The sequence below is a fragment of the Cygnus atratus genome, chromosome 4, assembly GCF_013377495.2.
Source record: "Cygnus atratus isolate AKBS03 ecotype Queensland, Australia chromosome 4, CAtr_DNAZoo_HiC_assembly, whole genome shotgun sequence".
NCBI classification, from domain to species: domain Eukaryota; kingdom Metazoa; phylum Chordata; class Aves; order Anseriformes; family Anatidae; genus Cygnus; species Cygnus atratus.
In genome coordinates, this window is record NC_066365.1 from 54,057,563 (window position 1) to 54,084,069 (window position 26,507).

General features: G+C 39.9%; 1 protein-coding gene across 14 annotated transcripts in view; it reads right to left on the reverse strand.

Moving 5' to 3' along the window:
- The window catches only part of TBC1D1 (TBC1 domain family member 1), a 116,088-nt gene that overhangs the window by 4,029 nt on the left and 85,552 nt on the right, over positions 1-26,507 (reverse strand). For all 14 annotated transcript variants that reach the window (XM_035555042.2, XM_035555057.2, XM_050710691.1 and 11 more), the window contains 7 exons: positions 24,110-24,295; positions 17,880-18,041; positions 14,871-15,029; positions 7,909-8,153; positions 7,252-7,411; positions 2,586-2,755; positions 91-261 (listed from right to left, as the gene is read on the reverse strand). In XM_035555042.2, the coding sequence (XP_035410935.1) occupies positions 91-261; positions 2,586-2,755; positions 7,252-7,411; positions 7,909-8,153; positions 14,871-15,029; positions 17,880-18,041; positions 24,110-24,295 (1,253 nt within the window). The remainder of the gene's footprint in view (positions 1-90; positions 262-2,585; positions 2,756-7,251; positions 7,412-7,908; positions 8,154-14,870; positions 15,030-17,879; positions 18,042-24,109; positions 24,296-26,507) is intronic.

Genomic DNA, 26,507 nt, shown 5'->3' on the forward strand with positions numbered 1-26,507 from the left:
CCAGCCTCTTCTGTGCCTTAGTATGGGATGGTCTCTTCTGAAAAGGTGGATAAATTAGAATGTTAATTAAATATGAAATATAAACTGTACCTGCAGTTCTTCCAGGAGATCAAAGTTCTGTTTGCGCAAGCTACTGTTTGCCTTTTCTAATTTATCCAGTCTCTGATTGTCATTTAAAGATGAATCTATAAGCTCATCCTGAAGCACGTGGTATTCAACTTCATAAGCTTGCAACTGCTTGGCAATATCCATTTCAAACACCTGTTGTATATAGAAATGTTATTAGGTACTGTGAAGATTAAAACTATAGCTCATTCAATGCCTTAAATCCCATGGATCTAAACTTGGATACCTAATTGCTGCATACAAAAAAGACAAATTTTGTCAGTCACATTTCCTACTCTGGAGAAGAGGAAGGTTGAGGAAGTAGAGTTCAATACAATGGCATTTAAAACTTTGCTACTAATTTATTGCCTGCCTTCAGCAAAATCACTCATGCTAAAGTTTTCAAGAAATTTACAATTTTTAGGGAATTCCTTTTTCTAGATTTCAAATTTAATGCATCTCAGTTGGGCATAAACTCTCCTAGACATATTCAGAATTAGATGTCATTTTAGAAAAGTGCAGTCCAAGCCGCTGTGCCATAAAAGTGTAAGACTTTTCCAGCAGCACAGCAAAATGAAAGGTTCAAATGAAAAACAGTAAATGCTGTTAGGTTTATTTATGATTCTACTATGCTCTGTGAGCCTGAAAGAAAATGAAATAATTTATCCTCACACAAATACACCTTAAACATTACGTAATGTCAAAGCAAATTTCTTTAATTGTTAACTACAAATCACTGAAATAAGTGCTCAATCTTATATATGAGTATTAAGAAAAATCTTAGATTTTAAAAGCAGATAAATAAATTGAGGTGCACAGAGAGACCCAAGGGAAAAAAGCCCTGCTATTGAATTATTCCTTTCTCTACGTTTTGGCAAACACCTGCTTTCAAATCATTCTACAAACATGATTCTAAGGTCCCCAAGACAGTTATCTCCCTTGAAAGCAGGGAAAAAGCATTTAAATGAAAGGGACAAGTGGCCAATAACAGAATATATTAGAAACCAAACTCAAGTTGATTTTAAAATGCACCTGGGAAACAGCCCATAATTAGAAGTTCATGGGTTAGCATTAGCGGGGTGGGGATTGGGCTCTTCTCCCAAGCACCAAGTGATAAGACGAGAGGAAATGGCCTCAAGCTGCACCAGGGGAGGTTGAGGTTGGACGTTAGGAGAAATTTCTTTACTGAAAGGGTTGTGCGTCACTGGAATAGGCTGCCAAGGGAAGCGGTTGAGTCACCATCCCTGGAGGTCTTCAAGAAATCTGTGGATTTACAACTTAGTAGCGTGGTTTAGTGGTAGACTTTAGTACTAGGCTAAAAGTTGGATTAGATGATCTTAGAGGTCTTTTCCAACCTGAATGATTCTATGATTATATTATTCTTTTTACTTTTAAACCTTTTGTAGTTTATACCTCTTGGAAATGAGTCAAAAAAAATCAAATGCTATCTTAAATATCTGATGAAATATCAATAATTATTTCCTATTTTGTTCATCTGCACGGTAGGCAAACTGTTAAATACAGTTGAAGAAAACATTAGGTTTATGAGGTGTTTATGACACCTGTTACATATGCTATAAAAGTTATCTCAAGTAGTTGTACAGAAGAAATACAAATCTAAACACTGAAGGCTGAAACACATTTCATCTGGGTTTGGCTATACATATGGAACTTTATCTTTCTGCATGCTCTGAGCATCTCTGGAAAAAATGGTACAAATCGGCAGGGCAGACTGTTAGCTCCTCTCACGACCTCTGCCACTTCTAGCCTTTCTGCTCTTGAGAAGGGAGGGAAATCCCTGCCGTCATACCCAGAGTATCATATTTGAAAGGGATGAAACATGAGGCAAATCAAAAGTTTGACTTGAAAGCTAACCAACTGAAGGCAAGCTATGGCATGTAAACCCAAGGCCACGCTGCAGAAGGGGTGAGGAGGATGGGGATTAGCCCAGGAGCTGTGTATGGACTGCAGGGCATGTCAACCTGCTGCTCTTTTCAGCCATTATAGACAAAGTCAACAAAGGGAGGTCTCTACTTTTGCTAATGCAAAGTCAGCATTCGTGAGGCTCCCGTAATTCAGCTTTTGCTCCACAAATTACTTGGAGAACACGATTATTTGGAGATGTGAAAACTCAGCAGGCTTTTAGCACACCTTGCTGCTTTTTTGTGGAGTGCACTGCATATGGGTTGTAACAGTGCTGCCAATAAGAGCCATTATGCACACCTCTGAAAAAAAGTAAACATTTTCATTAAGGGTTCATAAAGCGATCATAACCAACATGTACATGTAAGAATACAGAGGTACTACACTAGTCATATGCTTCCAAAAGATTTCAACATCTTCAGAACTACAATAACAGAATTCTTCTCAGCTGGAAGTAACACAATACATTTTTGGGGTTTTTCTGCCACGACCTTGTTAAAAAAAAAAAAAGCATTATTTCTTTTGCATTCTACTCATACATTCAGATTATTTCATACCTGACTAATGGTCTTTTCCATCTGTACCAAACCCAAGTTGGGGAGAGTGTTTTTAATAAAATCAACAATAGTTTCTAGGTTCTCATGCTGCAGAATCAAGGGCTTATGGCTTCCCAAAAGGCTTAAGGCCACTTTAAATATAGCCTCTGATCCTTGAAGGAAGAGCATATCTGTGAAAACAAACAAAAAACAGAGTACATCAAGCAAGCACATTTTTTGACAAGAATATTGAAACAATAAAATGTCCAAGGATAACAGCTTCTCCTAAGGGCAATCTGGAGGCTAGATACACTCTGCCAGACATGTCCTTTTGTTACTGAGGCTACAGGTTTAGATATCTTGCAGGATCAGCATTATTACTGTGAACAGCACAATTGACTAACAATCAATTATTTCATTTGTTCAGTGAGTTTTCATCCAACAAATCCAATTCAAATTTAAGCTAAACACATACAATAAGCCAGGTAGTCAAATTTCGCAGCATTGCTACTTTTTGTGCACGTAGTAGTTTTGTGGGCTTTTTTCTTTTGAAATGTTCATGGGAATGAGGAAATAAACCAGCAATTGTGGAATTTACTACTAAGTCTTCAGTTCTGAACTTGAACAGAATTCTACTCCTGATGACATTTAAAATCTTCATAACAAAGGGCAAAAACTACACCCAAAGAAGTAACCGAAGATCCAAAGTTCCATAGTTTTCTGCTCTGGAGGACAATGCTGCAAGTTCTCAGTCAGACAACGCTGAGCACACGACTAAATGCGCATTTTCCAGCAGTATCAAGTTTCATGGGCATGTGCTTATTTTTAGTAGGTGTCTCAACCACTTACATTAATATTCTAATAGCTACATGAATAAGTACCTTCAAATCTTAGTAATACAGCTTAAGTGCTAATATTACAGGTGGCCCTGCAGTGACAGCACCCTGGCATACAGTCAAGCACACTGAAGCCACAGTATTTAACAACCTTTTACTTCAACTGCCTTTCTTTTCTTTTCCTTTACAAATTTCCTATGTCTTTATAGAGGCAAGATACGGAAGACTGCAATCAAAGCATCAGACAAGAAGCAAACCCATTTGTCCTCACCAACCCATCAGTATAAACAGCATTGCCTTGCACTTAACTTTCCTGCTACTAGAACTCAATCCTCTACTGGTTTTACTGAAAGATTCGCTACAGGCAAAAGCATCTAACATATGAAATGGTACTGGTGGACAAGCCTTTCTTACACTGGGCTTTCATTAGATTCTACTCAGGAGAAGTGCTGAAAGTTGGACAGATAATTAAAAAGTAAAATGCAGTTTTTCTATTTGACTCATAAAACAGTCTGTAGGTTAACCTCTTTCTAGCCCACTGCTTTTATGTATCATTTGTAAAGATGAGAAAATAATGTAGTTTTATTCTGTATCTTCTACGTATACTTTTATTTTTAAAAGGGCTTTACTTTCCCCTTCCTTGCATTTGAAGCTGTGAATGAAGCCACAATCACTTACGAAGCAGCACAATGACACCAAATAAATAGTATGTCTTCATGATCAAAAAAAGGAAGAAAAAAAACACACAATAAGGGAAATGATTACTAGCAAAACCACAGATATTTCTGATGTAGTAAAGAGCATATGAAAATGCTGGCTAACTGCCTTTCTTAGTAAAAAAAAAAAAAAAACAAACAAAAAACAAAACACAAAAACAAGTCTTTTTTTTCTTTCCAAATTTGTATCAGAATGAAATCCCCCTCTTGTGCTCTTTTACATTTTAGGCTGAAGCTGCAACTCATTCCACTATTCTTTCTCACTGTTTGAGAAAGAAAAGCACAAGTAATAACTAACCATAAATCTTGCACTTGGCTGCCATTCATCCTAAAAGTGGTATAAAGTTTTTCAACTCTGGTTCAACGTGAAGTCCAAAGGCAGCAAGGATTGGAAAGGGATAACAGAGTAGGCATCTGCCCCAATTGCATACTGAAACAGTATGTGATGGGAAAATGCTTTATAGGGAAAGCTATATATTACAACATGGAATGCTAAAGAACTGCTAGGAAACTCAAAGTGATAAAAACAGAGCTGAGAATAACATGTATCTGACTCAGCACCTGCCCCACAAAGACATGTAGTTTAACTCAAGGTGACCTGTAAGTTGTTAACGAATGCCTGTATGAGCTGAGCTGGTAATACACAGCTGAAATCCTTCTCTCATTTAAAATAGCAAGTACTTAACAAAGACCCATTTGTTATCCACTCCCCACACTTCCTGTTAAATGGGCTGCCAGCCAGTGACAGCAACCCGAAAGTACCCAAATTAATGGCAGCATGACTGGCAGCCCAGAGGATTTCAAATTCAAGTTTTATCTATAATCTTGGAACAAAATAAACGTTTTCCTATCAAGTCTCCTCCACTGATAAGTAAATAGGGGTATTAAAGAATACATCTTTGTTATGCTGTACTTTCATTAGATTCTACTCAGAAGTGCTGAAAGTTGGACAGATAATTAAAAAGTAAAATACGGTTTTTCTATTTGACTCAGAAAACAGTCTTTAGGCTAGCCTCTTTCTAGCCTACTGCTTTCAGATATTATTTGTAAAATACTTGAAAAAAATATGCTCTATGTAGATCTACGGGAAGTGTTCTGTAACAAGTGCATTAAATAGCAGCAGGGCTTCACATATCAAGGGTTCATAGACAGCATGTTAGAAAATGGCAGTGCACTCAGTCTTAATAGCCTATAGATGAGTTACTTAGACTTTACAGACAACATTCATCTCAAGAATTCCAAGAAATGAGCAATGAAAACATATACACATTCTGCAAAAGTGTGTGAACATAGGGGTCAGACATGGTTCGATCCTAATTTGTAATAATGCTAACAGCAGCCACCAATAAAGTGACAGACTCAGTCTCTTTCAGATTTGCAGTTGCTTCAGTCTTCAGCATGGGTAAAGACAAGATTTTATTTTCTAATGTACAAGAATCCCCAGGGCTCTCTATTTACATAGTTCCAGTAAACATTGTTTTAAGAAACTGCTAAATACTTTGAGACATTAAAAACTTGCAAGTGTTGGTTATGCTGCACTCTCTCTCTAAGAAACAAAGATTTCAGGTGACAGTTTCAGTCACACATGCATTTCTTTCTTGACCTAAAATCAGCTATATGCAGAGCATGTATCTTTGCCTTCTATTTTAATGTAAAAATCTTTGCTTTTTAAAGCTCTGCAATCCTCCAATGACAGATAAAATACTAATCTGCATATTAAGGCAGAAATCCAAATATACTGGATACAGAAGGCACTTTTATACTCTCAGTGCAGTCAATAGCTCAATTCAAAGACTGTTATTATCGTGTGCAATACTGTGATAGAATAAGAATAACCAAAAGATGAACTGATGATAATCCCGGTATATAACACTTGCATACAACACTTCATTTAGTTTCTAAATATTATCATTGCCAGCTAGATATTTGTCAGTGGAAGTTAACCTAACTGTTCCACAAAATAAATAAATAAAATAAATAAAAATACTGTTTTCCCTGGAGTTAAGATGCTAATTACAGGACATGTAGTTCTACTTAGCGTACACCATCATTATCAGTGTGATTTCTTCTAACACAACTTGTGGCGTGATGTTACCAGAAACAGGACTGAATCTTTGTTGGCTTATCTTGGAATCTACATTTATTATTTGTTACTGTGGTAGGTGAGACTATAACTTTAAAAGACAGGAAATTGTCAATATTAATCATTGAGTAATTACATCTCTTAAGTGAGACTGACTAAGGAAAATGCAAATATATTCCTATTAGGAGACAGAAAGCAGGAGGAGAGCTCCATTCTATCCTGCTCAACATGGAAGATCCAGTACAACATAATAAAATCAAAAAACAAGTAACTGAAAAGGAAATAAAGCATCTTTTCAAATACCAAACAATTAATCTATGGAATGCATCCATAAAATAGCATAAAGGTAAATTCTTAATGTGAATTTAATTTAAAAAATAGAACACTAATTCTGTAGATTCCAAAAATAGGTAACAGAAGTGACTTCAGAGCCTAAACGCCATATGCTTCAGAACATTTTCCAGTTTTTGGAAAGTAAGAAGATTATCTTTCAGGCTAGAAGTGTAAGGATAACCAACAGTAGTTTAAAAACTCTGTGCTTCTGGAGAGTAAATCCGTGATAAAACTTTAAGGGCCACCCAACTCCGTGCATATTCTAAGAACATAACCTTCCAAATCATTTTCCACTGACAGTGTTGGAGATGATGATAATGGAGTAAATGGATATATTTCCTGGGATGATGCCTTGATTATGTCTCTCTTCAGCCTGAAACTAAGTAATTCTAGGTGTTTAAGTGCCATTGTCATACCACTATGCTTTCATGGTAGCAAATCTTACACACTCTCTACAAGTGATTACAGGGTGGGAAATGGTAACAGATGAAAAGATGGGGGCAGTTTGGAACAGTCATACATTCTTCTCCCTCTTTCCATTTTATTGCAAACTCTATATGCTCTGTAGGATGAAGTCAGCTTTGCCGTTCTGGTCATCAATAGAAAGTAAACACTACTTCTGGATGTCTGAAACAGATTGGGTGATACTCCGTGCCTAGTAACAAGATTCCAAATACAAGGTTTCAAAAAGAACATACAGAACTTTTATAAAGAATTACCAAACACCCTGGCTACAAATCCAAGGGGAAACTGGGAGGCAAACATGGTGAGAAACCAGGGAGCTGCGTAGAGGCTGGGGCCGATCTCATGTTCCTCGAGGTGGTTATAGAGATCTCGATGGTAGTCATGAAGAAGTCGGGACAGTTGATACATCTGGATCTACATGGATGAAGAATAAAGATTTAAAAAAAAAAGAATAAAGCTAAATATGTTCTAACAGCCACAGTAGCAAAGGCCATGCTTCACAGACCTACTAGAAACAGTGAAAGATACTTGTCAACTGGTGTTTAGACTGACTTTTGTGAAGAACAGAAAGACTCAGAAACCACTTAGAAGACCCGGATGGGTCACCCATGAGTCTACAACAGGCTTATTTGCAGGGTCATTTGAACCTCATACAACACATAGCAGAATTCTTGCTGTTATGGTTTTCATAATTTCCCTAGTAACCTTTTTTTTTTTTTTATTTGAAACTTGTGCATTTAAGATGTTATATTCTTTTTCCAGATCATCATCTCCATTCTTGAAAAGTGAATTTAAGTTCAACTCCAGATGTTGGCAATACCTATATTGCTACCTATATTGTTGACAATACCTATATTGCTTTATTATAATTTAACATTAACATTCTTGTATTAGAAAAACAGAAATCGTACCTGTAAAATTGTCATATCAGGACGATATTGTTTTCTCAGCCCCACATCAAACATGAGAAACTTTAGCATTTTAAAAGCATCTTCTTCACTCATATGAAGTAGTAAAACTCCTGCTACAAAACTAAGGCCCTGGCAGTATCCTACTTCCTGGTCCAGAAGAGAATAGGCCTTCAAAATATTGTAGAGGGACAGCTGCCCAGCTCCCAGCTGTGCTGAGAAGTACGGATGTGTTGGAAATGTGCGTCCTGTGAAAATAGCAGAGGTTAGTGATTTACACTAAAGAATTGCCAAAAACAAAAACACCAGAAAACCCACGAACAAACAAAACAACGACACAAAACTTGTCATGTTATCAAATTGAACAGTCTTTCAAAAGGTAGATTCTTTTGAAAGACAGATTCTGAGTCAACCTTCAGGAAGTCTGTAAGACAGTTAACAATATAAAACTATTGATTCATACTCTACAGTTAAGGGTTTCTCTAAGTAGTTTTGCTACAGTAGCTGCAAAATGAATTTGGAAATTGCCAGAGTAGACAGGCTCTGGGATGGGGACAGACTGCTGCGTGGAACAGCTAAGTAACTGGTTCTTATGACTGGAACTTGATCAGTTTGTTCAAGGGCTTATAGAAGGAGGTGGTTGCCTGAAATAGTGAGACTCAATTCAGACGCTCAGTGACTCACCCAGTCCTCTTCTGTCAAATTAAACAGTGTTAGATTTTAGATAACTATTAGGATCCAAACACAGATTTATAACACCCAAGTTCTCTGGGTCAGGGCTCATTCTCCTCTTCTTTTATTCTTGTTTTTCCTTCCAGTAAGTGCATCTGATCACCTCCCTCCCCATCTTGGTCCCTCCCAGTCTTATGAGTCCTTACTTCTTTACTGCACCACAAAGCTCGGACTCTTACATGAGCTGTTCCAGTTCACTAACCTGGCAGAAGAATCCCTTTTTGTGGGGGCTTAGGTCTTCTGCCCTGTCACTCCGCTGTACTGAGGTGTCCCATGAGCACCACCACGAGTGACAGGTGCTTGGAGAGTGGGAGTGAGTTGTGGGATCATAACCTTTTCTCAGTAGTGATGAACTCTGGATTTATTCCCCACACCTCTTTAGATTCCAGCCTGTGGTAAACTATATTAATTCCAGAGCTGTAGCAGTAAAACTGAACCATTCCCAGCCCCTCAGTTCAGGAACAAGATGGTAACTTCCACCCCAGACTGATTTATGTGTGTAAACTTTCATACAGAGATGGAACCCACCTGTCCTTATAACAAACCAATCCAAATCAGTAACTTAAACAATTAGTCTGAGCCATGATATTTACTCAGAAAAACAGCAGTTTGTGCAGCAGCTTCTGGGCTCTGTTCCTCTGAGTTCTTCGTGAGCTTCTGGGCACTTTTTGCCTGGGACTGTCAGTGGATTTCTAAGAAGCAGAGGGTGCCTGCTGCTGGCAGGTAAGGCTAAGGCTATGGTAAGGGCAGCTCTAGCAGCTTCTTATCAACTCTGCCAGCTGCCCTTGATCCTTGTCAGGACACTTGTCGCTTTTATTCTAGCTGATCCCTGATTAAGGAGACCTAGATGACGGGACAGAGTGCACCCTTAACAAGTCTGCAGTTGTCACAAAATTGGGAATAGCAGCTGATACACCAGAGCGTTGTGGTACCACTCACAGGGGCCTGAAAGGCAGAGAAATGGGCTGACAGGAACCCTGCTAAAGCAGGGGGCTGGAGCAGGTGCTCTCCAGAGGTCCCTTCCAACCTCAGCCATTTGGTGATATCACGGTTCTGTGAGCAGACACATTAACAGCCTCACTTCTATAGATATTTCAGAACATGTTTACAAAGACAGTATTTTCATCTCCAGAAAAAAAGAAGAAAAAAAAAGCCTCGAAGCCTTGCCCTATCACATTTCCCCTGCTACATACCTGAACTGAGAGGAAATTTGAATACTTCTTTTATTCTAGTAGTAAGTGGATCTTGTTTTTCAGTTGCCCACTTGTTAAACACCACCCCACCCTTTAGCTCCTGGAATGCTGCTGTGCTGCCAGATAACATCAGAGCTCCTGTTTCAAGAAGACAAAGCCTGGGGCAGAGTCCTTCCGCCATCCGGTAGCTGCTCTGGCCTGTCACACAGGACTCCAGCATGCAGTTTCTCAGCAGGCCTCCCCAGGCCAGGCCCGGTCACATAACTGAACGCTACAGAAGTGATGCTTTTAGCTTCCACACATATAGGGGAGCTTGCACTCCTTTGCAGAGACTTCTCCACCTGAAGTTACTACAGCACAGACTAAAGGCAGACCTGTGGCAAGGTTCCTTTCACACAAGTCATGAAGAAAAACCGTAAGCTGAGCAAGAACAAAAACGCAAAGAAGCTTAAACAAACAGAAAATCAACTACAACAGTAAATGGAGGAGTCAAAGTGCTAAACTCATTAGCTGATTTGTTTCTGAGTGCCCTGTCTCTGACTTAACTAAGAATTTCAGCTTTTACTTAGGACCTATTTGTTGCCCTGCTGAAAAGAGACTGAAATGAACTCTGATACCTCAAGAGTACCAGGATGAGAAAGTAAGTACCTATACCAACTACTTTATTTCCAGAATATAACAAAACAATTTTCTTCTGCGTTCAGCAAACACCCAGTGATGAGTACAGCAGTTTCCTACACTGATAGCATCTGGAGATCAGTTTACTCTAGCTTAGCAGGAAAAGAAATTATTTACTGAACATAAAGCTAATGTTCAGGAGCTGAAATCCCCACTGACTGCAGCAGTTGTGCAAATGGGGCCAGAGAAGGAAATATACCAAAAAACCCTTCAGAGGACTGTGGCTTTGTTTTTGTCCATGTATTGAAGTAGCAGAGTAACAAGTAAACTGGGCCAGGAGAGTGGCTGCTGTACCTTAACTCTACATCCAGATGCTCCTCATTCTCAGAAAGCAGTACTGCCATCTGAAAATCCATCAATTCAATGAAGTGTGGGCAATACCATTACGGTTTTGCCTCATATTGTGTCAGCAAGACATTTTTGGCTTAATTTGAGAAAGTTTTTTTTTAAATATTATAACCACACGTTGCAAGAATGAGAGTTCTTTCTCAAGGGAGATGTGGATGCTTTCAGAAGGATTCTTGAAGCTCTGTTTACTTCTAAAAATGTGAAGAAACACAAGTCAAAACATGCAAATTCTTTCTAGCTGCCTATCCACTTGCACTGTTACTGTACTGTACTACCCTGTTTTAATGCGAATCATTAAAGTTTTCAGCTTCCTAGTTTCATCTTAAGGAAATACCAGGACCCCATCCTTCCCTCAGCTAATGGGCTATAAAACAGCTCCCCCACAAAATCACTTTGCAGGAAAACAAATACGTGCAGTTACTGATTCACCAATGCCTGTAGTTATTTGTCTCTACAAGCAGAGCACATGGCTATGAAGAGAACGTACTTGTGTGTAGAGCCAGACAGAAAACATGAACAGCCAGCAAGCCCCAGTGCTATATAAGAAAACCACGCTTAGGCTGCCTGTGCTTCCAGCTGCCAGTTATCGCACCCTCTCGTGTGTCAGCTCTGCCACACTATGGACTCAGCTTTACTCAGCCAACTCATTAACCCTGCCCAAAGCTCTTCACCCATTACTGCAGCACTTCAGTGTGAGAGTACCCCCACGCATATTGCCAGGGGTATCGATGCCACATATGCTGACTTGACTGATCGGTACTGGTTAGAGCAAATGATCTGTGTCTGCACAAAAGTGTCTCTCAAAAACAAAAAACTTGCTTCTGGCACAGTGCAGTCCAGGGGAATTCCTAGAATCAGCGTGACCAAGTCCCGAGGGAAACAATCTGCACACATTGCGACTGCCTCTTCCCAGCTGGCCACTTAAGGCTCCCTGGAGTGTCACACACTTCCCAGTGCCACTCCTCAACCTGGCAGGTGAGACAAACAGAGGAGAACAAAGGTGAGATCAAGTCACTCTCCCCAGCTCAGCTCATGCCAGTTTTAGCAGAACCGTGCCTGTTCCACCAGATTTTTGTTTTGTATGCACTGCCTTGACATTTTGACTTACTTTACTAAATGTTGCAAAACACTGATTGGAAGATGGAGAAAATATTCTCATTTACCACGTAAGGCTTAGTTCACCAGCTAAACTTGACAAATCTTCCCACAGTTCGGTACATGTTGAAGACTGTCTGCACAGAGGTATTAAGAAGTAGGTGCCCCTGAACAGCTCTCAGTATAGATGATTCCTATAAGATGTGGAAGAAAGGGTGGATAGCCTTCTACTTGCACTGAAATATGCTCGAATACTGAGTACAGTTGTAAAGAATGGAAGTACAACAGGATAACTGTATGACATCTTACAGAAAAGACCTAAGCGATAATAATACACTATGTATCAGTCATTCAGACCAAACCAAGTACACGTTTTCCTGTAAATTATCACCATCCTATCACATGACATTGGGTTAGTTAACGATGCATAAATTTCCCCAACAACAGGTTTTTCCACGGTAAATTTATTCACTTAAACTTAGTTATTACGGAACTCTTAAATTGCTCTGCACAACTCCTCAGACCCAAACCACAAACGCTACCACAAAAGCCTTTGTAAATTCTGTCATTTTCTGGAAGAAAAGATTATTTTTTCTTTTATTATGAAAGAGCATGAACACTGAGAATAAAGAATTACCCCATGTGCAAAAGACATCCTTGTGGAAAAATGAGGATGGCTCCTGGTTTCCGAGGCAATAAACTGAATTGAAATATCCAAGGCAGGAGAGAACAATATCTTAAAAGAAATATCCACAACTCTATATTTCCAAGAATAGCCGATGGATTAACTGTAAAACATCCAATTCAGCCATATACCAGTGAGGTGTTAAAAACTTGCATCAGATGACTTGCTTTCAAGCACAAATACTTTTGCAAAGGTAAAGGTTAGACACATGAGCATCTGACTCAACAACTGCATATATTTGAACAATTACTGTCACGTTAGAAATCCTTTAATGACTGAAGATACCACAGAATTCTTAACCCATCTGAGGAGCAGCCATGTGCAGCATGCTGCCTGGAGGCTGAACCACAAAGAAAAGGGAGCAGCCTTTATGAGAGAAGAACGAGAGGATGCCAAAAGACTTTGTGAGATCTATGAAACAAATGGCCAACTTGTGGCTTCTGAAGTGGAGGATGGAGGAGTTACTGCTACTGATACAGACCTTAACAGAACAGTGTGGGAGCGACAGCAACCAGTAACAACGTTTAGCAGTGATCCATGTCTTAGAGAACAAACTGATTTTTGGTGTTCCTGGGTTTGGTGATCTTAGCCTACCCATGACAAGAGTCAATCAGTGAAAACAACTTTACAAAAAGGAACCCCACGTGATAAAGGAAGAGGAACAGGAAATGTAGAAGGAAAAGTTAACCATGGCGTAGTTTTTCTGAGGTGCATGAGAACTGCTCTTTTACGATTATTTTCAGCAGCCTTTTCTGCTCCTACCTACTGGACATAATCCTTTCATTGCATTTAAATTTCCTTTCTTGTGTTTCTTCCTAATATTAGAAACAATTTTATAAGCATTGAACAACAAATGTAAGGAAAAAGGGGAAACTAATTAAGAAGACCAAAAGCCTGTATGAAGCCCACCTACTTGCCAGCAATGCACGCTTATAGCCCAGAAAGCCAACTGTATCCTGAGCTGCATCAAAAACAGTGTGGCCAGCAGGGTGAGGGAGGTGATTTTCCCCCTCTGCTCTGCTTTTGTGAGACCCCACCTGGAGCCCTGCGTTCAGCTCTGGGGCCCCCAGCACAAGAAAGACATGGACGTGTTGGAGCAAGTCCAGAGGACAGCCACAAAGACGATCAATGGGCTGGAGCACCCCTCCTACAATGACAGCTGAGAGAGCTGGGGTTGTTCAGCCTGGAGAAGAGACGGCTCCGGGAAGACCTTAATATCTAAATGGGGCCTACAGGAAAGCTGGGGAAGGACTCTTTATCAGGGGATATAATGATGGGACAAGGAGTAATGGCTTTAAACTAAAAAAAGGTAGATTTAAATTTAGACATTAGGGAGAAATTCTTCACTGTGAGGGTGGTGAGGCGCTGGCACAGGTTGCCCAGAGAAGCTGTGGATGCCCCACCCCTGGAGGTGTTCAAGGCCAGGCTGGATGGGGCTTTGAGCAACCTGGTCTGGTGGGAGGTGTCCATGCCCATGGCAGCAGGGTGGAAATAGATGATCTTTAAGGTCCCTACCAACGCAAACCATTGTATGATTCTATAACGGACACTTCAAAAATTCAAGAGCCTTGGTTTCTAATCTCTACTGTACTCAGTGGAGTGAAGCAGATGTGCCTCCACAGACCAATTAAACTATCCTAAATTAGGAGCCAGCTACTGCTTACAGTTAGGCAGAAGACCCTGCTCAGAACTGCCTTAAAAAAAGAGCTGTTGAGCTGTTCATATCTGTTTTAATAGAAGTAAAAATACCACGTACTAGCAGCTACCCATTTAAACCCGCCCCCCCTCCCTTCACCTCCCTCCCCCAGAAAACACTTTTGCAATACTTCAAGCAAAGGTGTTTAGGAGACAGCAAAACACTGGACTTCAGGAATGAACAGCACCTGTTACTCAACCAACTGCACTTAAATGTTGACTTATTTTCTTGACAATTCATATTCCACTGATCTGTGGAGTTCACCATCAATATCTGAAACACAGATGCATTAGAGATGCATCTGGTTCTGCCTCTAATTACCACATGTTGCAAAGGACCTTTGTGCTTGAAAGGCAGATTTTACATTTTCTTTGTAGTGCCAAGTAATAGTTCTCACTTACACCACATCAAAAGCAGTTTTTACCAACAACCTATTATTAAATGTTGAGAGGCTTTTTGTGTGTTACTTTCTTTTATTTATTTCTCTTCTGGAGATCTTAAAACCCTTATTTTAATTTCACAGCACTCCTGTACTTACCTAGGTCAATAAGTATTGCATGTTGCTGGGAAGTTAGCTGTTTCAGGAGTTCTTTATAAGGTGTGTCCTTTGGTTGTTGTTTATTTGGAAAATGATGTTTAAGATGGTATTGCTCTGCTAGAAATTTCCAGATCTCCCCACGGTGGTGACGTGGTACTCCTGAGAGAAGAAGGTCATTAAAACTGTAAATTCCCACTCATACTGAGGGTTCAGCTACAGTTGAGCTAACAGGCTTCAGGAACTAAAGATCTGTTATCTTGTATCTAGATATGCAAGCAGACCCATATCTGCTAGATATCTATCTGCTGCCTCCAGTAGACCATAGAAGCAGATCAAACTAATGTGTTTGTACTTCCTTCACCAATAAAAGACACCAACAATGTAGCAGGACAGATTTAAGGTGGAAACAGGGTGAGCTTGCCTAAGTCTAAGGTTAGCAGCTACATTCAGTCTAAGAAGTACTAGAGGAGGCAGCAAAAATTGTAATGCTGGTCTCTGAAAAACTATATGCTTATCATCCATTTTCCATATTAAAATATATGATAAGGCTCTACAATAAAAGTAATTAACATTTTCCCCAAATACAGCACTGACGTTTCTGTTGGGTGTAAATTTCAGGAAGCTGGGATGCATATATACCCAAAGTATTAACAAGTACAAATGAGATGTGGTCTAGAGACTACAACAAAAGCCAAGAACTCAGGAAGCAAGTATTTAATTTCCAATTTTGCTATGGGCTTGCTGAATGACTGGTGCAAGTAAAAATCTATTAAAGCCTGAATTTCTTTCTCTGTATCAAGGGATGAAGCTACTTAACTATTTCACATACATAACAGTAACCTTTATCTGCATCTATATGCAAAGCTCTGAAAGGAACAGAAAGGTTATTATTACATGCATACTTTATTCAGCACAAGATTGGCACTATTATATCATCTACACAAGAATTCAATATCCTATTCTTTGGGCAAGTATTCTGTCTACTCCATGATATACTGGAACCAGGTATTACAGTTTGAAGCAACCTATGGCTTTAAGTTCTACAGAGGTTTGCTTTTTTTTTTCCCCATTATATTTGTAACGTATGGATGTCTACAGCAATAGAAGAAATAAAAAACTAACTCAAGCATACATCTTGCATGAAAAGATAACAAAACAGCAACTTTACTGTCTCTCATATCAGCACAAAAGGATATGAATTTCTCTCTGCAATACTTATTTTTGCTAGACTGCTGTAACTCAGAGACAACTACTTTAGCATGAAATGCTAGTAGATCTGTATGGTATTTGAATCCAAACCACAAGTATATTTAGACTGTGTGTCTGTAAATTACTTTAGGGAGCTTAACCCTGATTATTGAAAGTCTCCAACATGAAGCAGTGAGGGAAAGTGCCTCTTCAGATATCCATATAAAGTCCTGTTAACCTCAGTGAGGATGAATGTCTCACATAGGGTAGAATTGGCTTAATAGAACACATCTACAGATGCAAAATTACAAGTGAATTAAAGTTCCCTTAAGAGAAATAGTTCCATATTGAGTTCATCTCTGGATGCTGCATTGTACATGTAAATGAAATATGCATTATACTTAAACAGCTACTACAGTGTATGTTATGGGTCAATACTACATATTTACTATCCTAATTTAAGCCCCATGCCTACTGAATCTTGCATTTCTTGCTTGTTTGCCTTGCTTACTCAAGTTATTTTTAAAGCTTCGGTCTAAACTAGAACTTGCTCAGTTGAATTTAAATGCATTTTTCATTTCTGCATTTATATGAAGTTTGACATCACTCTAAAAATTTGGTTTTGCCACAATTAGGATCTATAGAGATGTTTGTAGCATTAAGATCTATGGATTATTTACCCATCTGCTGGCTACTTGTATCTGTTTTATTAGTAGCAATCCATTAAGCAGGGATTTATTTATTTATTTTGCATCACTTCAAGTTAAACTGCTAGCTTGAACACCAACGCAGGCCAGCATCACTGGACTATCAACAGAAATCAAGTTTTTCTCATGTTCACATACTGACTGGACAGAGGCCTTTATCTATATGAAAGGAAGGACACCTGTGGTAATGAGCTTTTTCTACTCTGCAGTTATCTGTGCTGGGGATATTTGATACTGTTAGAAATGTGGAGCTACCCAGTCATTACAAATGGACAATTTGGTGCAACTTGCTCAGATAACAACATACAGGTAGGCTCAGTATTTACAGTATTAAACAGCATCTGCTAGCAGTGAATTCTTGATACTTCCTTTACACATTGAAAAACTTTGTATAAAACTATAGAAAGCTCCTTGGAGAAGCTGTCTTCAGCATCAGCTACATACAGCACTGAGCATACAGCCTTCAGGTCCAACCATGGCATAAGTAACATTGAGCAATAACCCAATTTTTTAGAACTTTTAAAAAACTTCCATAGGTTATATTTTTCTTGATGCAACGAAGATGAGGTCTGCTCACTCAGTCCTGCATTTCCGAGGAAGACTGTAAGCACATGCTTAGTTCATCTCAGAAAAAAAAAAAAAAAGCAGTTCTAGAGAAATAGCAATGTATAGTGTTTGTATGTACATGTATTAGCCAGGCTGGAACAGAATTTCCAGAATTTCCAGCGCACACAGCTTCTTCAGTTCTTTACACGGTCATGTCTTTGGCATTATCCAGACTCATTTCTTTAATTACAACTTTGTTTATAAAATTGGGTTGCAACTATTATGATACACAGAGGTACTATACACCTTTCCCGTAAGCAGAGTTTATGTTAAAAAAGAGAGAACCCCAGGTATTTTAACCCCATTAATACAACTGCAGCTAATGCTGAAAGGGAAAGTTACATGCATACAAATAACCATGAAGATACCAAACGTTGTTACTCGTGTAGTCAGCAACCTGAGAAACAGCTCCAGCAAGAACCTGGTTATAAGGAGTAGTTAAAGAGTCACCCTATTCCTTTTCAATTTACGCACACTTCAACGACTCAAAATAACAAACAGTGCTTACCTTGCCCAACAGCAGAGTGTATTTTTTCCATGTCAAATTTAATCTTTGACCTTCCAGGTGTACTCAACATTTTTTCCCAAATCAGAGTCACATCTTTTAAGCATGGTGTGATTTCTTCATAGTCAAGTTTCAGACGTCTGTTCTGCAAATTGTTCTCCGAAGCTGGGAAATTATATCATGAATGCACCAGTTAGTACCATTTAATATTTGTAAAATGGGTTAATTTAACTTAGAACTTCATCATGCAAACAGTTACCCTGCAATCCGTCAAAAATTGAAGCCAATTAATTCTGAAACATTAAGTGTAAAAATTGTTGTGATTGTGGTGTGGGTTTTTGTTGGTGGTGATTATTTTTTTTGGTTGGTTGGTTGTCTATTTTAAGATATTACATGCAGCTACTTGCATTAACAGTGTTTGGCCTGTTACATGAAGCTCCTTACAGCTAGGCAACTCTTAAATCTAAAGAAACATGAGAGACTCTGACAAATAAAAAGCCAAAATTTTCCTATCAGGATATTTCCATTTCCAAACTCTTAGAAAAATCAGTGCACAAGACTTGCACCAAAAAAATCACAAAAATAAAGTTGCATCTACTTATTATGACACCTTATAGTCCACATAAAAAGGAAAGTTCAAGTGTAGGAAGCTTCAGAACTCTGAACACAAACAGAATGTTGAACCTATCCAGGCCCTCTTGAAGTTGCCATTGAAGAAATCAGAACAAGGGTCAGCATGTAACTCAGTCTTAAATAAGGCCTTTTAGATCACCACGGCTCCTCAAGCAGGGATCCAATACATTTTTGTGCTTGTCTCAGATTCTGAGTTACAAGAATATTGCACTGTATTAAATAATCCTTCAAATGCTGAGGGAAAGCATCAAAGAACCGTGGCAAAAATGAAAATAAATTCTTTATATGAACGTGAACAAACAGTGATGGACTGGTGGGAGATGTGGTGGTCGGGAGCTGTCTTGGGCAGAGTGACCACAAAATGGTAGAGTTCTCTATTCTTAGCAAAGTCAGGAAGGGGACCACTAAAACCGCTGTATTGGACTTCCGGAGGGCTGACTTTGAGCTGTTCAGGACACCAGTTGGCAGAGTTGCTTGGGAGGTGGTTCTGAAGGGCAGAGGAGTCCAGGAAGGCTGGGCACTCTTCAAGAAGGAAACCTTAATGGCTCAGGAGCGGTCTGTCCCCACGTGCCCAAAGACGAGCCGGCGTGGAAGAAGACCGGCCTGGCTGAACAGAGAGTTGTGGCTCGAGCTTAGGAGAAAAAAGAGGGTTTATAATCTTTGGAAAAGAGGGCGGGCCACTCAGGAGGACTATAAGGATGTTGCGAGGCTGTGCAGGGACAAAATTAGAAAGGCCAAAGCTCATCTGGAGCTCAATCTGGCTACTGCTGTTAAAGATAACAAAAAATGTTTTTACAAATACATCAACACCAAAAGGAGGACTAAGGAGAATCTCCATCCTTTACTGGATGCGGGGGGAAACTTAGTGACAAGAGATGAGGAAAAGGCTGAGGTGCTTAATGCCTCCTTTGCCTCAGTCTTTAGTGGCAAAACCAGTTGTTCTCTGGATACCCAGTACCCTGAGCTAGTGGAAGGGGAGGGGGAGCAGCATGTGGCCTTCATAATTCATGAGGAAATGGTTGGCGACCTGCTACAGCACTTGGATGTACGCAAGTCGATGGGGCCAGATGGGATCCACCCAAGGGAACTGAGAGAACTGGCAGAGGAGCTGACCAAGCCGCTATCCATCATTTATCGGCAGTCCTGGCTATCAGTGGAGGTCCCAGCTGACTGGTGGCTAACAAATGTGACGCCCATCTACAAGAAGGGTTGGAGGGTAGACCTGGGGAACTATAGGTCTGTTAGTTTGACCTCAGTGCCAGGGAACCTCATGGAGCAGATTATCTTGAGGGTCATCACGCGGCACTTGCAGGGCAACCAGGCGATCAGGCCCAGTCAGCATGGGTTTATGAAAGGCAGGTCCTGCTTGACAAACCCGATCTCCTTCTACAACAAAGTGACATGCTCAGTGGATGAGGGAAAGGCTGTGGATGTGGTCTGCCTTGACTTCAGTAAGGCTTTTGACACCGTTTCCCACAACATTCTCCTCAAGAAACTGGCTGCTCGGGGCTTGGACTGGCATACGCTTCGTTGGGTTAAAAGCTGGCTGGATAGCCGGGCCCAAAGAGTTGTGGTGAATGGAGTCAAATCCGGTTGGAGGCCGGTCACTACTGGCGTCCCCCAGGGCTCAGTACTAGGGCCAGTCCTCTTTCATATCTTTATCGATGATCTGGATGAGGGGATCGAGTGCACCCTCACTAAGTTTGCAGATGACACCAAGTTAGGTGCATGTGTCGATCTGCTCGAGGGTAGGAAGGCTCTGCAGGAGGATCTGGATAGGCTGGAGCGATGGGCTGAGGTCAACTGTATGAAGTTCAACAAGGCCAAGTGCCGGGTCCTGCACCTGGGGCGCAACAACCCCAAGCAGAGCTACAGGCTGGGAGATGAGTGGTTGGAAAGCTGCATGGCAGAGAAGGACCTGGGAGTACTGGTTGATAGTCGGCTGAATATGAGCCAGCAGTGTGCTCAGGTGGCCAAGAAGGCCAACAGCATCCTGCCTTGTATAAGAAGCAGCGTGGCCAGCAGGTCTAGGGGAGTGATTGTCCCCCTGTACTCAGCTCTGGTGAGGCCGCACCTCGAGTACTGTGTTCAGTTTTGGGCCCCTCGCTACAGGAAGGACATGGACGTGCTCGAGCGAGTCCAGAGAAGGGCAACAAAGCTGGTGAGGGGTCTGGAGAACAAGTCTTAGGAGGAGCGCCTGAGGGAGCTGGGCTTGTTCAGCCTGGAGAAGAGGAGGCTCAGGGGCGACCTTATCGCTCTCTACAGGTACATTAAAGGAGGCTGTAGCGAGGTGGGGATTGGTCTATTCTTCCACGTGCCTGGTGACAGGATGAGGGGGAATTGGCTAAAGTTGTGCCAGGGGAGGTTCAGGTTGTATGTTAGGAAATACTTCTTTACTGAAAGGGTTGTTAGGCATTGGAATGGGCTGCCCAGGGAAGTGGTTGAGTCACCATCCCTGGAGGTCTTTAAGAGACGTTTATATGTTGAGCTTAGTGATATGGTTTAGTGAAGGACTTGTAAGTGTTAGGTCAGAGATTGGACTAGGTGATCTTGGAGGTCTCTTCTAACCTAGACGATTCTGTGATTCTGTGAATTCCAAAGTTTGGAACTGGAGCGAGAATTTCAAAGGGACTCCTGGCAAAACATTTACATGTTGTTTCTGTGTTGTTTGTTTTCATGGATAAAGTGTGAAAGTGTACCTGGAAAAAATGGTTTACTAGTGGCATTCATGTAAACTAAAGACCTTTAGGAACACTGAATGAATTTGTGCAGGTCACAAGACCAAAAGAACAGAAGAAATTTTTCAGGTTTTTCTGGAAAAAAAGGTGCTGTACAGATGAGATGGAAAGGTGTCAGACATCTATTCCTAAAAGGGAGGAAATGTTGCAAGAATATGCTATAAGGAAACCTACATGAGACTACAAAGAAAGTGGAGTAAATAGACTCCGACAAGTCAATGGAGAATCTAACAGTGGGTATCCCAGCTTTTTTTTTTTTTTTTTTTTTAACTGGACTGTAATGTGGCTGTAGACTCAACACATGCAGTCCCAGCACAAGAGTTCTGGGATATGGGCAGCAGCTCTCTACCTGCACAACCAGCAGGGCACAGGCTCAAGAATAAGAAAGGACTGAAAAGGATCTATAAGTATAAAAAAAAATAAATTAAAAAATACTGCTTCTCGATAATGGTCATTGAGCAAATTGCAAGATTTGGAACCATGCTTCTGAAAGACTATATCAAAAAGCAACCATGCTTTTTAATAACGTTGCTGTGATACATTCACCATACCTCATTGTAGTGATGATGCATTATTGTAATGCTAACAAGAAACTGCCATTTTGAGGACATTCGGCCATACAACATAAGCCTATTGCCACTTTGAAAATTCACAATAGAAATTCACCAAAAATCATACCTATTTGTTACAGTATTGAGAAAAATGTATGTTAAAAGGATGTTATTTTTTAGTTTAATTCTTCGATGCTTGTATGTTCAATTCTTCAATGTTTCTATGCTGCTTATATAAATACACTAAAATTATTTTTCCTTGAAGTTTTTCCCTTCCACTGCCTGCCTGAAGTAGAAATGACTATTTTGAAAACTGTTAAAAATCACCGGAAATTTACAAGGGCCATAACCAGAACAATGTGATTACAAGCACTGAAGGCTGTATTATAGCTGTGTGCCCACGCTGAAAGTGACAGTGTATCTAGACCATATAGTGAAGTCAATACATTCATTTTCTTTAGGTAATATGCAACATATTTATATATTAGAATATTAACAAGTCTTACACACAGGTATGAAGACAGCATTTAACTTTCAGTTCACATGAAAACAAACTCCGAGAAATCTTTCCATTTTTTGTCTTTTGCAAACACGTTTTGTGGCACTTGGCAACTGACAGCTTGATTCAGCCTTCTTGTATCATGTGCAGAAGTATGACAGAGTGACACACAAGGACTAATGATAGAATATGCCTTCATTAAAAAGCTTATTTAGAAACTGACGATACTTAATTCCCAATATCACACTTAAGCCTTATCAGTAAAAATGCAACTGTGCATTGAATTTTAATACTTTGTTTAGTACTAAATCAGCAGTACTCAGATTTATTACTGCATCTGAAATTCTTACTTTTTCCTCCCAGAGACAAAAGCATCAGAGCAGGTGGCATGACATTGCAAAGCTGTACTTACTGCAGCATAAAGATAACTAGCAATACGGCTAGAGGGAATGGCCTGAAGTTGCACCAGGGGAGGTTTAGGTTGGAAATTAGGAGACATTTCTTCTCAGAAAGAGCAGTCAGGCATTGGAATGGGTTGCCCAAGGAGGTGGCGGAGTCACCACCCCTGAGGGTGTTCAAGGAAAGGTTGGACGTGGTGCTTAGGGACATGGTTTTGTGGGTGACATTGGTGGTACGAGGGATGGTTGGGCCAGATGATCTTGGAGGTCTTTTCCAACCTTAATGATTCTACGATCCTATGGTTTTGCAAGTACTGTCTCACTGGTTGAGTTGTTCATGCAACAGCTACCTAGGACAACTTCTTTATTCCACAGTGCATACTGCACACCTCAGGCCTTCAGGTATAAATCACTGCTGTCAGTACCTCTTTCTCCAGATGCTTCTCATGGCACCTAGCATTGTATATTTGACTCCCGTGGCCAGGTTTTGTACTGGCAGTTTTGTATAAAATGTATTAGCATTTTTTGGGAATGTGCCTGCCACCTCTGGGACTCAGGAAATTCAGGTATCAGGTATTCTTCAGATAGCAGGGCCCAAGTAGAGCTATACTACCAGCAGCAAATAGCTTGAAGGTAGGGTAAGTGCTGTGGGGGACCATATCCAATGTACAAGAGAGGCGTCTTCTCCTACAGCCAGAAGTTTCATCGCAAGTTTATAAAAAGATTTCACGTTTGGTATACTGAACTTTTCACACTGCTGGGTCCTTACTCTACACAGCTGTTCTTCATGGAAGACAATCCTTCCCCAAGTTTACACAAAGGCAAATAAGAATGGCCATTTTTATGCCAGGTGCCCCACACCCAGGCGGCTACTCCCTTCCTGAACTTCTAAAATCAGCCAGATAAACATTTCTGTCCTAAGTCATATCCTCAAAGGAGCACCTCTCAAGGACAGTCACTTGTGATTCTGTATGCAGCTGCCACAATAAAATGGATATTCTTAATGACCTGCATTTTGACTTTACATGTCAGAACTACCACCATGACAGACTTGCAGGAAGCATTGGCCACAAAAAGTTGTGTTAAGAACCACCACAGCTTCAAGTTTCTCAGTGATTGTGGTATTTCCTTATTTTCGCTTCTAGACACCAGACTAAAATACTTCAGCCACTGTAAACTAAAAGAGTAGCAATTAAGATGAAGTAAACAAATTATAAGGTTAAGTACTTACAATAAATAAATAGTAAATCATTATTTACCAAAATGAGAGCTGAGGGAGATGCTGCTAAATTGATTTACCTATATGTCCCCAATACATTTCATTAAGGTTTGGTCCAATCCACTGCCAAGGCCACAGAGCAAACCGAGATCTGAACTTGTACCGCAGTAGTGTGTAACAAAGAGCTTCACCAACCTTGTAATTTTTGGTTTTCTTTCTCCATTCTGAGAAGCAGTATCTGCTGAATAATGGCTTTCTTCCACAACTCACGAAGCTCACGGGGTGTCCGTTTCCTTTCTTCCTTCACAGGACCAAAGGGGCCATCTTCACACACTGGTTCCAAAGGGGATCTGGGTGGAAGTTCTCCCAGTTCAGAGTAATCTTTGAAAAAGAGAAGCTGTTGTGAACTACTTAGACTTACATACTTAGAAACACACACACACACACAGGAGGCAGCAATACCAAGCAAGATTTTCCAGATGACAATTTCAAGCAGATTTACATTTTTTTTTCTGAATAAGAATCATATGGGCCAAAGCTTGGACGTTATTTTTTTTTTTTTAAACTTTGTGTCATATGCCAACACCATCACTTACTAATTACAGCTTTACAAGGCAGAAATAAAAGGGAAAAGGCAAGTCTGAAAACCTGCAGATATACAACCTACAGTTGAAAACAGGTATGATTCAAACAGCATATAAAAACAAATATAGCACCCACTTAATTTAAAAAATAATCTCTAAACTCTGCTTGACAAAGAAAACACACACCCTTAGCTACACACACACAACACCAACTAAGGCCATACAATGGGATAAATTACCTGTTCTTAAAGTAAACATTCAGAAAGGGAGATAAACACTTAAGACACCTTTGTTTTCACTTCTAATTTTTAACCACATCACAACCTTCTGCACTTTTCCTTTTGGCTTCAATTGGCCTACCACAAAACGCATCTTTCTGACAGGAACGCAAGGTAATTCTAAAAAGACTGATATCACTACAAAAGACAGAGATCCTTAAATATATCTCATACAAATTGAGAAATCTTTTCTTCTTAGGGAAAGGGTAAACAACATTGTTTTTAATCAAGTCCTCAATGTAAGAAGCCTAAGTTCTTACACTTTGCTTTCTTAAAGCTGATGTAGAATCACTTAGTTCTATTATTGTTTTATACAGCTTTTCTGAAGGCTCAGTAGTCTTTGATATATTTAGAAGAAAAATTACTCAATTTACCACCTTTAAAATGAATGATCAAACAAAACCATCCCTCTCTTTCTACTGAACTCCAAATGGAAAGTCATCACAACAGCACTTCTCCCTTATCCAAACAGAATGGCTGAGGAACATCTCCCTGAGAAGAAGCTGACCAATTACACACGCAAGAAAATGCTTTAAAATCAGTGTAACTAGAACTATTCCCCACTCTCCTGACAAAGACAAGTACATCCATGCATGCTCCTGGAAAAGCAGCATTCCTGAAACAATCACTCTGTATGGTAGCTCGGTGGTCCATTTCTTTATCACTGGCTAGCATAGTGATAAGTGTTTCAAATCAAACACACACACACAAATTATCACATCTCTACAAACTAACAAAACAGAAGGGCTTTTATCCCTTTAAATTCTGCTCAGAAAGCTACCATATGTTGACTCACACGGTTCATATGCAGCTATTCTTCTCTTATTTGTCTGAAGGCACTCACACAACTGAACCTGACGGCTAAATATGAATGGAAATGTTCACAGCTGTTGGCTTCTGGTTTTCTACGCTTTGCCACTGTCTGTTTTTTCCTCTTGAAGAGCTGGAGAGCAATAGGGTGGGTCCAAATACCACCTGTTTCCTTATACAACATTTATTTGTGTTACCACACAAGTACTAAATTCAAGTACTAAAATACATATAAAAATAAATTCAACCTTTTTGGCTAGTAGGCACAATTTAAACATATATAAGTCTGAGTTTATAGAAGTGTGGATACGAAGACAGCATTTCATAGAACAATAAGCTTCATGGGATGGTGAACTAAGCAAAGGACAAATATTTGACTCTTTAAAGGCAACCACCATGTGTCACAAAGAAGTAGGAAACACTGACACGTATGCATTCTGAAATACAGCTGATTATTATCAACACAATGAAAAAATTATATCAGGTCCTTCAAAACAAACTGGGAAACATTTCACTTTTTCTTTACAAGTAAATGAAAAGATGTCCCTAGGCAAAGACTTACAACTGTAAAAGAGCTTGAGAATTAAAGGAAAATTATTTTGATTTGTTACTTTTGTGATGGTATAGCATGTACATCAATGTTCTGTACGTTTTTATGTAGAATGACTGCAATGAGTAGGTTTCATCCCTTTTCAATGTATATTAAATAATATTATAAGAGAAAGGCTCTTAATGATAACACTAGCAGAACTGGCTTCGTTGCCATTAATAAATAGGGAACTTGGAGAGGAAAAAAACAACTTTCCATCTTTAAGTAAAGTCTTTCATTTTCTTTAAGACAGCACTGCATGCAAATAGCAACATTGCCTTAAGAAAAAGGAATTCCCCCAAATGGTCAACAAACATTAGTGTAAAAAGTAA